The 14499-nt window shown below is 46.9% G+C and overlaps 1 protein-coding gene across 1 annotated transcript in view; it reads left to right on the top strand.

Moving 5' to 3' along the window:
* The window catches only part of CLSTN2 (calsyntenin 2), a 600084-nt gene that overhangs the window by 447379 nt on the left and 138206 nt on the right, over positions 1 to 14499 (top strand). The window contains exons 3-4 of the mRNA XM_082740938.1: positions 8606 to 8801; positions 9528 to 9736. Of these exons, the coding sequence (XP_082597064.1) occupies positions 8606 to 8801; positions 9528 to 9736 (405 nt within the window). The remainder of the gene's footprint in view (positions 1 to 8605; positions 8802 to 9527; positions 9737 to 14499) is intronic.

The raw sequence follows: 14499 nt of genomic DNA, 5'->3' as shown, positions 1-14499 counted from the left end.
ATTATCGCAATAATAAAACGCAGATAGACCTTCACATTTCCCAGAGAACTTATGCATTTCACGTGTCCACGCAGCCTCATGGCACTTTCAGGATTCGGCATGGTCATATCCTCAGTTGTAATGAAGAGGAATTTAGGAATGCATCAGGGTCACTCAGCTGAGAAGAGAGCTGGGACCCCAACCAAGGTCACTGCCTGGCACCGGACACATGAGGGAGCAAGCAAAAACAGTAATCATCCAACCTTTCCCTTTTGCTTTTTACTTTGGGACATTTTAAGTTTTTATCAGGAGCAAGAGGGCTTCAAACCACCTCTTCCTTTTAAAGTAAAGATTTATTTCTTAGTTCAGCCCTAACTTGATATTCTGGACATGATTGCCTCTTGATGTGACTAGCATTTGTCCTTTCCCATTTTAGTGTACTTAAAGTGATGGCAGATGGCTCCAGGTAGCGATGTAGACTACACTTTACCCATCATACCCCCTTGCCCCCAGCCCTCGGGCAGCACGGTTGGTGGTCACATTCTGCCGAGTGTGCATGCCAGAGGACACAGTGTGCGGTGGAGAGCAGGTGGCATCATACTCCATCTGGAGGAGAAACCTTTACAATACCTATTATTTTCCTCGGGTCTATGGCCATTTGGGGTGAGATGGTTCTTGGTGAAGTAAGACGGACCTGCTAAGAGTAGGGTGCTTAGCACCCTTTACTCTTGCCCAATATTGGTCATTAGCGACCTCCAGCTGCTGGGACAAGCAAAATCAAGCAGGCGAAGAGTACCCACCCACCCCAAAAACCTGACCTGTGATGCACTACTGGCTCTGGATGAACTTTTGCAGACACGGGAGATAGTCGCTGACCAGTGATATTCAGGAAACCAAGTGTATGGAGGCTGTGGCCAGTGGGTACAAGGTGGTTCATGGAGCACATGGGTTTTGAATGATTCAAAATATTTTTGCTGATGAAATCATCTCCACATTCAGCCCCTTCACTTCTCAAGCATGAACAGGGAGTTTGTCACAAGTGTGTGACTTTTCTTCAATATTGTGACCGGGATAAGAGCTAACATTTATGTACGACTTAACTTCATAGCAGGCACTAGTAAGTGTTCTATGGGTGTTAATGCATTTAGTCCTCTCAACAATAAAAATTGCTATGAAGGGACCATGACTGTTATCATCCCATTCTACAGATGAGGAAAGAGACAAAGAAAGGTAAGCGACTTGCCCAAGTTCACACAGGGAGTTAATCAGAGAGGTAGGATCTGAGTCAGCCTCTCTGACTCCAGAGCCAGATTGAGACTGTACATGTTTAGATGAAGATCTGGAAGCGAAGTTTCTTGCCCCCCAACACTCTGTGGACATCAAGCTCTACCTGGGTGAACTCACAACAAAGGCTTCAGCTGTGAGATACAAAATGTACTGTGTCGCTCTGAGTTTGGGAGTTCTCTGAGAGGTGACGGGCTGAGGTTTAACATCAGGGTCAGGAAGTGAAATCATGATCGCGGTGGAAACTGTGCCTGATAAGTTACAAGAACAGACTTCTCAAGCTTTTTGGTCTCATGACCCCTATACTCATAAACATTATTGAGGATTTGCATGAGGTTTTGTCTATGTGGTTTATGTCTATTGAGGTTTGTTATAGAAGAAAGTGAAACTGAGAAAACTTTCAGATCCTTATTTTAATTCACTTAAAAACAACAATAATAAATTAATTACATATTAAATACAGAACATACTTTGACAAAAAAAAATATATATACATATATATGTGTGTGTGTGTGTGTGTATGTTCCCCCCCCCCCCAGGGTGCCTGGGTGGCTCAGTCAGTTAAGCATCTGCTTAGGCTAAGGTCATGATCCCAGGGTCCTGGGATCAAGTCCCACAGGTTCCTTGCTCAGCAGGGAGTCTCCTTCTCCCTCTCCCTCTTCCTGCTACCCCCCCTGCTTGTGCTCTCTCTCTCTCTCCTTCTCTCTCTGTCAAGTAAAAATCATATATATATATAATCATATATATAATCATACACACATATATATGTACATATATATGTATATACACACACACACATATATATATATATGATTTTGGATATATATATCAAAAACAAAATAAATTAGTGAGAAGAGTGGCATTGTTTCCATTTTTGCAATCCCTCCAATGTCTAGCTTGCTAGAAGACAGCTAGAGCCTCATCTGCTTCTTCCTCAGTCTGTTGAGATAAGTTGTTTAGAGGAAGTATGCGAATTAAAAAATATGGCCTCACCCAGGTATATAGTTGGAAAAGAGAGAAGTATTTTAAAAATCTTTTCATAGAATTGTAGATATTCTTCTCTGATAATAACACCTGGACTCCTAAGTAAATTTCTTAAAGGCTGTCTATAATGAGAAATCCGAAATCGCGTTAATGAACTTATCATATACTATTACATTAGAATCCACTGGTCTGTCTCACACTTTGAACAGATCTTTTACCCATACATGAGTGTGTAATACTATATATTGGTCATTTGGAAGATGCTGATTCACTGGCAAGTGGGTCTTTCAAAACTTGATGTATTTCATCATACAGTATCCCACAGTCACATTCATTAATATCACTAACCATTTCATTGGAAGAGTATTAAAGAAAATTGTGAAAACTTAATGTGGCAGACACGAGTTTTCCAATGTTGAAAGCTCTAATCTTATCATTGGCAACAAATACTGCTGGTTCTTCTCCTTGAGGTAACAGGGTTACTTAACCAAAAAGTCTGCCACACACTCCAGTTTGAATAAACATAGTTTGTCCGTCAATCATTCTTTCAAGTAAAAAAGACATTCTATGAGAAAAGGGCCTCGTCCAGTTCCCACTTGACTTACACAAAGGCTTTTCTTAGAGACACACTAGCCTACATTGTTCAGCTAGGGGCTTTACGTATACCTTCATTTTGTTACCCAGAATATTAAAAAGATGTGTACTTGAGGATTGAGATTTAAGAAATTAATAAGATTTACTGCATTACTCAAGTCATTCTTAAGTGAAATTGACTTTTTTTTTTTTTCTCCAACTCTATGATAAAGAATGCAGCTGGGTGCTACTAGGGCACCAGCGGTTTTATTTATTTATCTATTTTAAAGATTTACTCATTTATTTGAGAAAGAGAGAGATAGAGACAGATAGTGAGAGAGAGCATAAGCAGGGAGGAGAGGGAGAACCAGACTCCCCACTGAGCAGGGAGCCTGACCCAGGGCTTAAGGCAGACGCTTAACTGACTGAGCCACCCAGGTGCCCGGCACCAGCATTTCTAGTCACCATTGCTTTTATATCATCAGTGCAAATATCACCATGGTGAAAAAGTCAGTGAATGTCATAATGTTAATTGTGTGGTAATTCTGACTCTGTGGAGCCCGCAGCAGGGGTTTTAGAGATTCCAGTGGTCCACAGGTCGCACTTGAGAGACCACTGTCCTACAGTGTCACACTCACCAGGGATAAGCAACAAGAAAGAACAAAGAGCATGCTAGATTCAGAATCAGAGGATCAAAATCAGTCCTCGATCCACTCCTTACTATCAAAGTGACTTTGGGTGAACTGCTTATCTGTTTACTAAGTATATTCTAAAAAAACTTATCGGTTTACTAAGTATATTCTAAAAAATCTATTTCATTCACCCATCAGTTTCATTCATTTCCCCCAGAATTTTACGGGAGGACTTAAGAGATAGCTATGCCAGTGTCTGGGGGGTGGGAGGTGTGTTCCTGCAGGAGAGAAGGCAATCAGGACATAGACGGGGTACTTGAGGGAGGGAACCATCGTGTCTCACCCCAGTACTGCATGGGCCCTGCTTCTGGTCTGGCCTCTCAAGGGAGCCTCTGGAGGAGGCCAAGTTCAGCCTCCTGAGACCACGGCCAGTGTGGCTCACAACCAGAGGCCTGGCAGGCTGGTGCTGCTGCCCTCCCCTCCCAACAGAGCCCATTGCTGGCCCAGTATGCATGCCCACCTTTGTGCTGCTCTCCTACCCAAGAAAGCATATCAGAAAGCCAGATTTTAGGAGGGATATCTTTATATGGAAACTACCACTTACCATCATCATTACACAGTTTTACTTTAAGCACATCGCCTCCCCCTGCCAACACACACACACTGCAATCCTTTATCAGTAATAACAAATTCTAGTGGCAGACCTCCCAAAAGATGGAGGCAGCCCAGTGAGCCCCATACCCTAATGCTGGGAACTGCAGTTTGAAATATCCTTCCCCCTCAGCCCTCCATCCGGGACCTTTCTTCCACAGACCCCTCTCTCAACTTGCGGTGCTCTTAATTTGCTATTTGATGTCATTCTAGGTAAAGACAAAATTAAAATGTTAAATTATGAGCATGAATTTTACCATTCATCTTTATACTATGCAATGCCAGTTTTAAATGCAAATATAAGAGCTGTTAACTGCTGTGCAGAGTCTCCCAAAATTACAGAATTTACATTTCGTAGCTTGTGTATGCATATGTATTTCATTCTTCACCCGCGCAGTGTTAATGCCCCACAAACACAAACGGAGCTCAACTGTTTTTATTTTGCTTCCTGAGAGGCACACATTTTACCCACATTCTCTGCCCTAGGCTTATAGATAGGAAGGACAGCCCCAGACAAAAGGAACCACAGGCTGTCCTCGCTCTCCACTTCCTCTCTGCCATCTCCAGCATAAGCGATTAACTGCCGCAGAGAAGTAACGTGAGTAAGAAAAGATAAAACAGGTTCTTTGCTTAGTCATGTGTCATAAAACACCCCCGCCTTCTTTCTGCTTTCAAAACAACTGTGGCTCAAACAGAAAGGGAACCTCTCGGGGTGGTCAGCTCCCCGCTTCTCAGTCACAGACGTCATTCGCTTAACTTCTCACTCTGAGTCGCTGAGCCTCCCACACGGGGTGAGCGCTCTGGAATTCTGTGTTCACCGCACATTCTGAGCACTGTTTGTAAATGGAGCAGCAAGGACAATGAATCTTATCTCCTCTGCTCATGGACATGCTGCCTTGTCCCAAGTTCAAACATAAAGTTATTAAGTTTTTCAAGATGGGAGGAGGGCACACCTGAGTGGCTCAGTCAGTTAAGCGTCTGCCTTTGGCTCAGGTCATGATCCCAGGGTCCTGGGATAGAGTCCCACATCGGGCTTCCTGCTCAGTGGGGAGCCTGCTTCTCCCTCTCCCTCTGCCACTCCCCCTGCTTGTGCTTTCTCTCTCTCTCATGCTCTCTCTCTCTCTCTCCTTCATATAAATAAATAAAATCTTTAAAAAAAATAATTTCAAGGTGGTAACGACAGAGGCTGAAATCCAGCTCCAGATCCTCTTAAGCATGAGCGCTATGTGGCTCATGGGTCACATGCCCATGAAGCTGGCCTCGCCCCATGGCCTCGGCTCTGGCCACACTGGCTCCTGCAACCCCTAGAGCATCTGCTCCTTTGACTGAGACTTACTTCCCTCCCTCATGTCCTGGGCATGTTTCTCCTCTTCCTGTGATCTCAGCTCAGCTCAGCTGTCACATCTCTAGGTAGGATAGTGGTCCCTCAAGTGCGACCTGTGGGACCACTATCCTACAGTGTCACACTCACCGTGGATAAGTCTCCCTGCCCGGCTGACGCATCAGAACTTCCTTGGCCCCGTGGAGCTCTTCAATCATGCATCATGGTCACCTCTCCTCATCTAGGGCTGTGATGGTCGGATCACTCACTGTTCTTCCATTGAGCTGCCAGCAGCCTGGCAGTCCTAACCTCCTAAGCAGTCCTAGCCTCCACAACTGGGTCTGGTTTTGCTCCTCAGTGTTGCACCAGGGCTGGGCACGTGGTCCTTAATAAACATTCATGTGGCGAATGATTGAATGAAAAAATAGATGAATGTTTTTGCAAGTGGAGCACAAGTGTCAGATGAAGAGGTGGGAGACATGAGGGTGGCGTGAATTCTAGTTTTCGTTCCCAAGAGGCTAAATCCTGTCTTGTTCCGAGCTGATGAGACTCCATGAGCATGCTGTGGCCCTTGCTTCCTCGCTGTCTCTTCTAGGTAATGAGTGCTTGATGATAGGCTATCCTCGCAGTGTAAAGGATCCAAGTCCTGTCCTTTGTGTCTCTGGGCCCAGCATGGCGCTGGCACTTACTCAGCTCTCAGAAAGTTCTGGTCCTATTGAGCAATCTGAGATGGACTTGGATGAAGTGTGTGGCCCTGCGGCTTCCTGTGTCTCTCCCTCCCCTGTGTCTCCTTTTCCTCCGTCCTCTCCTTCCCTCTTGTTAAGGATTTCTGAGTCTTGAGAACCACTTTAGTGGTGATCAAATGTTTCCAACAGAAAATTACCCTCATTTATTTTCGGTTTAACTCGACTCTTCAGAGAAAAATGGCCTGATTGGCCCTATAATCATACGGTGGTTGGGCACTCCAGAGACTGCCCCAGAACCGGGCTGGGCACACTGACTGGTAATATTGCCATATCGGCATTGATCTTGGGATAGAATCACAAGGTTCTATCCATGCAACCCCAGCCAGCTCAGAGCAGAAATGAAACAGGAGACCAGACGAAACCCGCCATTCCACCCTGAGGGGCTGTAGAGTTAGCCTTGTCCATGAGGAGGACAGTGACACCACTGATCATGAACAACAGTGGCAGAATGGGACCCGTCTTTGTCAGGCCTGGTCTGCAGCCTGTCTGTCTGGTCCGCTATTCCACCTACGTCTGAGAAATGGCAGGAGGGGCTGTAGGGAAAATGGAGTGCTCATAATGAAATTGAGGATCGATGAAATAATAAAAAATAAAAGCCTAGGGGTAAGATGGGTATTGATTGACCATCTCAGAAAACATTGTTAGTAAGAGATCAGGGCATGCTTCCTATATGTAAAATGGGAGAATTCTGTCCAGAGTGAGATGTGAATGGGAATATAGGATGCTATTAGAAGCGATCCCAGTGCAGTCCCCTGGAAGTTATGGGGCTGCTTCCAGAGGGTGCTGTGGAGTAGAAAAGGCATGGCTCAGGAATCAGCCATAGCTGGGGCTTCCACCAACTTCAACTCTGTGATTTGGAGCAGGTGATAACCTCTCTGATTCGGATTCTCTTTCCCCCTCTTCCTCCTCCTCCTCCTTCTTTTTAATTTTGCAAGTTGGGATAAATCCCCTGCCTCCAGGTTTGCTGTGAAGATTGAATAAGATCATCTGGATAGAGATACGGAGCTCAGTGCCTGGCACAGAGCAGGGGTGCAATCATGTCACCCCTTCTCCCTGCAGTGTCAGAAGACTGTTCCTTTTTGGAACACCTGGCCATGGACTGGGCTAGAGACACCTGGTTGCTGGACCCCCTTAAATTGTGCACACTAGGCCCCTCACCCTGGTCCCAGCAATGTGGCAGGACAATATCAGGCCAGGATTGGGAAGTCCCAGGGTAGATGCCCTCCTCCTATACCATCTCCTGGGACATTTTATGGGACACAATTGAGATCCAGAGTTTGACCACAGCAACAAGAACATGGCAAACCTAGAATGTGACTCCGGGCCTCTGGGCTCCAAGTCTGTCTTCTACACCTCAGCAGCCGAGAGCTGAACCCTTTGCTGCCTGTGGCACAGGATGCTCACACACCCCCACCTTGCACCATGCCTTTCTGAACAACTACACATGATCACCCCAACAAGATAGGAAGAGAATGTGTCTCAAGTTTTCAGTCCTTCCCAAGGCACATACTGCAGGGCTTACTTGCAGTCGGGGTCCAAGAAATAAATATCCATCAATTGGGAAAAAGAGGATGTTTTCACGGCCTTACACTTTTAATGCAGAGAAATAGTTATAATACACTTTAACCCAGCGGAGGGGGAGAAATGCATTAATTTCACAACATGTTTAGCTCTTTAAGAAGTTAGCTTTTCAGGCTCCACGGGGATTCTGGAACTCACATAGACTCACCCCCACTGTTATGAGAGATAATTGCAACTGAGTGGTGCCCCTCTCCCCACAGGGAAGGGTGGGTGGAGAGACAGAAGTGGTGGGCGGGGGAAGCTGGCTACAGCAATGTGGGGCGTCTAAGCCAGGAGGACAGGACAGAGCTGTGCTGCTCATATTTAGTGAGCAAACAAATCACCCTACCAGGGATCTGGTTTTAAAAAATGATGCAGATGCTGATTCAGGAAGGCCCTGTGGGACCCAGAGGTCTGTATTTTAACAAGTCCTCCAGCAATGCTCATGCTTCTGGTTCAGGGGGCCAAACACTGTGAAAGCTTTGGCCTTTTCTTCTTTTCTCTATAGTCATTTATCTTTAGACTGTGGGCAAAAATCCTTCTTCTCACCCTGGGCAGAGGACAAGTGGGAAGCCGCTAGGAAAAACAGCGAACTAGGACAATCAGCCAGGCCCCCGGTACCATGACTCTTTTTTCTCCCATCCGGTACACTTGATGGGTGACATTTCTGTGTGTGAAACACTTCAATTTTACCATCCATGAAATGAGCATGTTGATCTGGGTCTCCGGAGGCCTCCTCTTCTAGTTTGACAAGTCTTTGTGTGGAGGAAATGGCCCAGAGGTTTTGGGTTTGCAAATCTGGTCCAAGAGAGCTTCTCTGTCTTCAATCTGGCAATTCTCAGGATACCCATTCACTGTCTTGCATCCTTCTGCAGGGGAAATTTGTGCCTTCAAGATCCATGGCCAGGAGCTGCCCTTCGAGGCCGTGGTGCTCAACAAGACGTCAGGAGAGGGCCGGCTGCGTGCCAAGAGCCCCATCGACTGCGAGCTGCAGAAAGAGTACACGTTCATCATCCAGGCCTATGACTGTGGCGCTGGGCCCCGGGAGACGGCCTGGAAGAAGTCTCACAAGTGAGTTGCTTGACAAGGCTCCCTGAACCCCTCTCCACCCCACCTTTTGGGATCACACACTGCTCCTCAGGGTTGTATACCCAGCAGTCACACAGCCTGCTCAGCCGCCAGCTGCTTCCCCAGGCCTCTGTAGGCATTGGCGCAGGCCACTCCTGCACCTGCTGTCCTCTGCCCCCACCTTCGCCTGGAGACATCCCTCTTCCATTAGCAGGACTGCACTCAGAGGTCACTTCCTCCAAGAAGCCTTCCCTGAGCTGACCCAACCCTGCAGACCCGGCTGGGACCTTTCTCTGGGTTTCTGCCAGGTCGCATGCTTGTCCCTGTAACAGCACTTCTTAGTTTGGGTTGGAAGTCTCTCCATTATGGAGTTTGGCTCTGAGCCTTGCACAGAGTCAGAGTGGTTCAGTTCTGACTGAACAGAAGAGTGAATGAACAGAGGAGGAGTGAAGAAGGGAAAGGGGAGGTGATCTCGAGGGAATCATTGCCCCAAGCTGGGTAGCAGGAAGGCCAGAGAAGGGGCAGGTTCATCTCAGAACGAGGGAAGGGACAGGTGGAGCCCTCTCTGGTGGGAGGGTGGACAGAAAGCTCAGGCAACCATCAGCCTGGCTGGCTGCAGTTTCTCGGCTCTCTTGGCCCCGGGACCAGAGTCAGTGGCCATGGGAGGTGCGGAACGACAGTGTCAGCCTCCCTTTATCACCATTTCTTCCTTCCTATGTGTGGTCCCAGGGCTGTGGTCCACATCCAGGTGAAGGACATCAATGAGTTTGCTCCCACCTTCAAAGAGCCAGCCTACAGGGCAGTTGTGACGGAGGGGAAGATCTACGACAGCATCCTGCAGGTGGAGGCCGTTGACGAGGACTGCTCCCCCCAGTATAGCCAGATTTGCAACTATGAAATCGTCACAACTGACGTGCCTTTTGCCATCGACAGAAATGGTGAGTGTCCTGAGAGGACTCCAGTGGGGGGGCGGGAAACCCCTCTACCACCCCTTTCTGGAAGTCCATGGGAGGTGATGACTCCCTTGCCATCTGTGACCTGGGTTCAGTAACCCAGAACTCAGTCCCGCACCGGAGGGGTCTAAAATCCCTTCTCCAAAATACCTCAACCACCCACTCAATAAATACAATCCATGGAACTCAGAATGCCACACATTTGGGTACTGAAGACAGGTTTTCTGGTAGAATGTTCTAATCACCCTGCTATCAACTAGGCCATATCTGAGGCCCTTTCCTGGGTCACTAGTTTTGACACCACCTCCAACCCCTGTCATTTGTTTCTTGCTCTTAGACCAAAAAAAAAAAAAAGCTAAAACAGAAGGTGGAGATTTCTGGAAACACCTTCTAATCTTAGGTTCATTGAGGACTCTGAAATGAGCTTGCCCATGTCCTTTGGGAATTTCTTCCATAGTGAGAATGAAGAATGAATGAAGCCTCCCATCAAACCCTAATCCCAACCTGAACTTACTGAATTGAAAACAGTCCTAAAAGGCCACTTTTGTATTTCCCCATCACCATTAGTAAAAATCTTGTAGTACAAACACCCCAGCCAGAGGCTCAATCAACTCAGCCCACTTTCAATGCAATTCTCAATAACTCCATGTTAATGAAATGATAATTACTTGCCAAGTATATTATTGAAAAGCATCTGTAAATACTGCCCAAGTCCTGGCACAGTGCTGGGAACTGGGAGTGGAGGCAGAGTGGAACTCAAAACAGACATGGACCGCCCACATGAAGCTTACCCTGCTATGGGAAGAAAGTCAAAATAACAAATAGAAATCAGGGAGGCTTGCGGGTGAGGGGATGCAGAACACCTGCCGTGAGCCAGGGGGAGCCAGAAGGTTCGATGGGGCCTCTGGGTAGCCAACGCCCAGGGAGAAGTAGACCATCCATTACCTGCTTACACTGGTCGGTGCTCCCAGTTCTCCTTGACGTCAAGACCAGGAAGAAACTTATCCTGTGACCTGGTCTTCTGCTTCCTGAGAAGTGCAGCAGGTTCCAGAGGGGATGGAAGCCAAGGAGACACCCTCATCCCCAGCCTCCAGTGGTTTATGATCGGCCTCGGACAATGAAAGCAATATTCATAAAACAGACAAAATGGTCATAGGACAGTTTCTTTGCAAAATGATAAAACATGTGGAAACAACAGTTACAGACCTGGACATTGTGGGAGACCCACTGTGTGGATCACAGGATCAGTGCGTCCATGACCAAGAAGGTACAGGAGAAGATACGGGACCTTAAAAATTGGTTCGGGATGAAGAAGTAGGTGATTTCAATTAGTAGAACCCATCAGAACTGCTTTCTGATAGCTTTTCCTATGGGCCCTGTGATGTGGCTAGCTTGTCCCCACCACACAGACATGTCTCACACACATCACATACACACACGCATGCATGCACACACACATCCTTGCACATACACATGCACGCGCCACTCCGTAAAACACAAAACAACTCGTTTGTCTTTTTCTTTTCCCCACGGACCACCTGTGTGGTCCTCGTCCACAAAAGGCTTTGGAATTTGGAGAGTGATGAGTCCTTGGTGAAGAGTAAGACTAGACAAGGGCAGGTCTCTGTGATGAGTGGCCAAGCTCCACTTGACCTCCTGCCTTGGTTCCGGAGAGTCACAGCCCAATGAGAGATGAGATGCAAATCCTTTCATCTGAGAGTCAACTGCCCCAGTCATGAAGATAATTACTCACCTTGATGAGCCATTTTGCTAACATATGCCAATTTATTTCCCTAGCTGTCTCATTAAAAGTGAGTAATGGTCCTTTGCCAAGGCTCTGCTTCCAACACTGGTTACAACATAAGATGAAGAGTAGAGTGGGCACTCCCAGGGAGTGTGGGCCCCCCGAAAGCAAGGTTTACAAAAGTGGTTCTCCAAGTAATGAAGGCAGGACCTGGGGGCAGATGCAGAAACCGTTGCTCCCATTCTAATGAGCTTCCCAACTGGCCCTGATCCATCATTTATCCCAGCGACCCTTCTGGACTCCTTGAAGACATTCTTTGCCTGTACATCAGAGAAAGTGCTACTGAGTTTGGGGTTCCCTCACTGAAGCCTCATGACTTCAGGTAGATGGTTCCTGGCCCCTCCAATTGCCCAGGCTCTTTATTTGCGGAGGAAGACAGGAAGCAGGGCAGTAGAGAGGGTAAACCTAAATTCAGCCTGACCTGTCTTAACCCAAAACTCAACCTCTTCCTACCAGAGGTCATCGGCCTCCCTCTGCTTGAATTCTTCCCCTGTGAAATCACGGAAGAAACTGCCCTGGTCCCTTGTGGCATTGTGAGGTCTAAGGGAAGCGGTGCCAGGGGATGATGCTTGCAACGTCCCTGGCAGAGAGGGAAAGCTCCTTTCATGGTGCAGCGGTCACCAGATGTTTACCCGGGTGATTGGGACATGAAGGTCATTCACTCCCCATGGACTTCCAGGCTGAAACATGAGCAGGTGACTGCGTTGATGACACCCGCTCCCTCTCATGAAGTTCTGGACTCGCTTCAGATGGCTTCCCGGCCATCCTCTCCTGGCGCTTGGCTAGTCTCTAGGAGGTCAGCAGGGCCTAGATCCTCAGTCTCGTTGAATGGATGAAAAAAACTGAGTGCTAAAGTATGGAGTGCTTGCCTAACAGCACCTGTAACCCCAATGGCAGAGCGGGACTGGAGCCCAGATCCCCGAGCGTTGGCTCCGATGCCTTTCCACCAGTGATACTGTCACCAGACTTCACAGTGATGCTTGACAGGAAGGCAAGGCTACATTTTTTTCTTAAAGATTTCATTTATCTATTTGACAGAGATTGCAAGTAGGCAGAGAGGCAGGCAGAAGAGGGGGGTGGGGAGCAGACTCCCTGCTGTTCAGAGAGCCAGATGCAGGGCTCCCTCCCAGGACCCTGGGATCATGACCTAAGCCCAAGGCAGAGGCTTAACCCACTGAACCACCCAGGCGCCCCAAGGCTACAGTTTTTAAGTTCAAAGCCACAAAGTTGCATCTGAATCTTACATCCATTACTTGTGTGTGTGTGTGTGTGTGTGTGTGTGTGTGTGTGTGTGTGTGTGAGAGAGAGAGAGAGAGAGAGAGAGCGAGCTTTGACAAGCTACTTAACCCTGCCTCAGATCCTCGTTAGTAAAATGGGAACAAAATACCATACTAACATAACATAATAAAATTAATTAATCATTAATTAATTAGTTAGTTAATTAATTAACCAGCACGCTAAGTACCAATGGCTGTGTGAAAGGATGGTTGCACTGCCAGCAAGGCACCCCCCAGAGTGTCGGCACAACCAGAGCCCTCAGCCAGGTTCAGGGATGACCAGAGGGAGCAGCAGGGGTCTCAGGGACACCCGGCCACCCCTTAGCAGACGTTTCTTCTTTTCCAGCACCTGTGGGGTCCCAGGACAGCCTCTCTCTGGCAGGAGGCTGCCCTGGTGAGTCATGGGACTCTGCTGCCTCTGGGCAAAATGCACCCCAGAGTCTGCTTTAAAGTAAATGAAAACATTTCTGTTCCATCTGAATAGAAAAGGAACACATGCCCTTTGTAGGAAATTTGGAAAGGAGAAACATGGGAAGAAGGAAATAAATCAGCTGTAATCCCATCAAAGATAGCCGTGATTGATGTTGCAACACGACTTTTTCTGTGAAGTTTTGTAACAAAAATAAGGCCATGCTTCCCTTGTTTTTCTTTATTCTCCCTTTTTCATTTAACGTTCAGTCGTATGGATTTTTTCACCCTTAAGAATGCTTCATAATTACTGCTTTTAGAGCTAAAAACATCCTATCTGATGCAGAGACTCCTTACATGGTTCTTCCCTTACTAGCAAGCATCCAGTTTCCGTATTAATTTTAACTGTAAGAAATAACACTTAGATGAACATACTTGCACCTGTATCTGCAATTTTTATTATTTTCCTGGAATCAGTTTTCTATATGTGGAATCGCATCCCCAAAAGGCATGAGCAAATTGCAAAGTGACTAGCCTATATAATTTTCCAAAGTGGTTAATTTTATTCCAAGTTCAATTCCACTGGAAAGAGGGTACAGGTCAGCAAGCTGGTCTCACTGTCCTTCTACCCTGCCTCAGTTTTAAAATACCCTCACTAATGGGGAGCCTGGGTGGCTCAGTCATAAGCCTCTGCCTCTGCCTTTGGCTCAGGTCATGAACCCAGAGTCCTGGGATCTAGTCCTGCATCAGGCTCCCTGCTGAGTGAGGAGCCTCCTTCTTCTCCCTCTGCTGTTCCCCCTGCTTATGCTCTCTCTCTCTCTCTCTCTCTCTCTTTCTGTCAAATAAATAAATGAAATCTGTAAAAAAAAATTAAAATAAAATAAAATAAAATAATATACACTCACTAATATCCAAGATAGGTACTGATTGTTCTTGAGAGCTAGCTTCCACAGGTTCATCTGGACCAGAGAAACAGGTCGAGGAAACCCTATTCACCTGCGCTAACTGTGGCCTCAGGTCTCCTAAGAAGGCATTACTAATAGAAATTATTCAAATGTGGGGGAAATAATACAGGTGTAACAGAAGCAAAATGGGTGGCTTTTTGAACTTCCAAACATTTTTAAATGTGTGTCTTGTCTGAATAGGCCTCTGCCCGGCACAATCATTGGTCACATGATTAGACACATATATTTGACCAAGGCTTCAAATTACAGGCAGTGAAAGCCATTCTCGCACTCATGAAGCCAGTGGTGATGGCG

Source organism: Mustela nivalis (genome assembly GCF_964662115.1).
Source record: "Mustela nivalis genome assembly, chromosome: 1".
NCBI classification, from domain to species: domain Eukaryota; kingdom Metazoa; phylum Chordata; class Mammalia; order Carnivora; family Mustelidae; genus Mustela; species Mustela nivalis.
The sequence above is the reverse complement of the archived record's forward strand: the minus strand, read 5'-3'. Positions and strand labels throughout refer to the sequence as shown.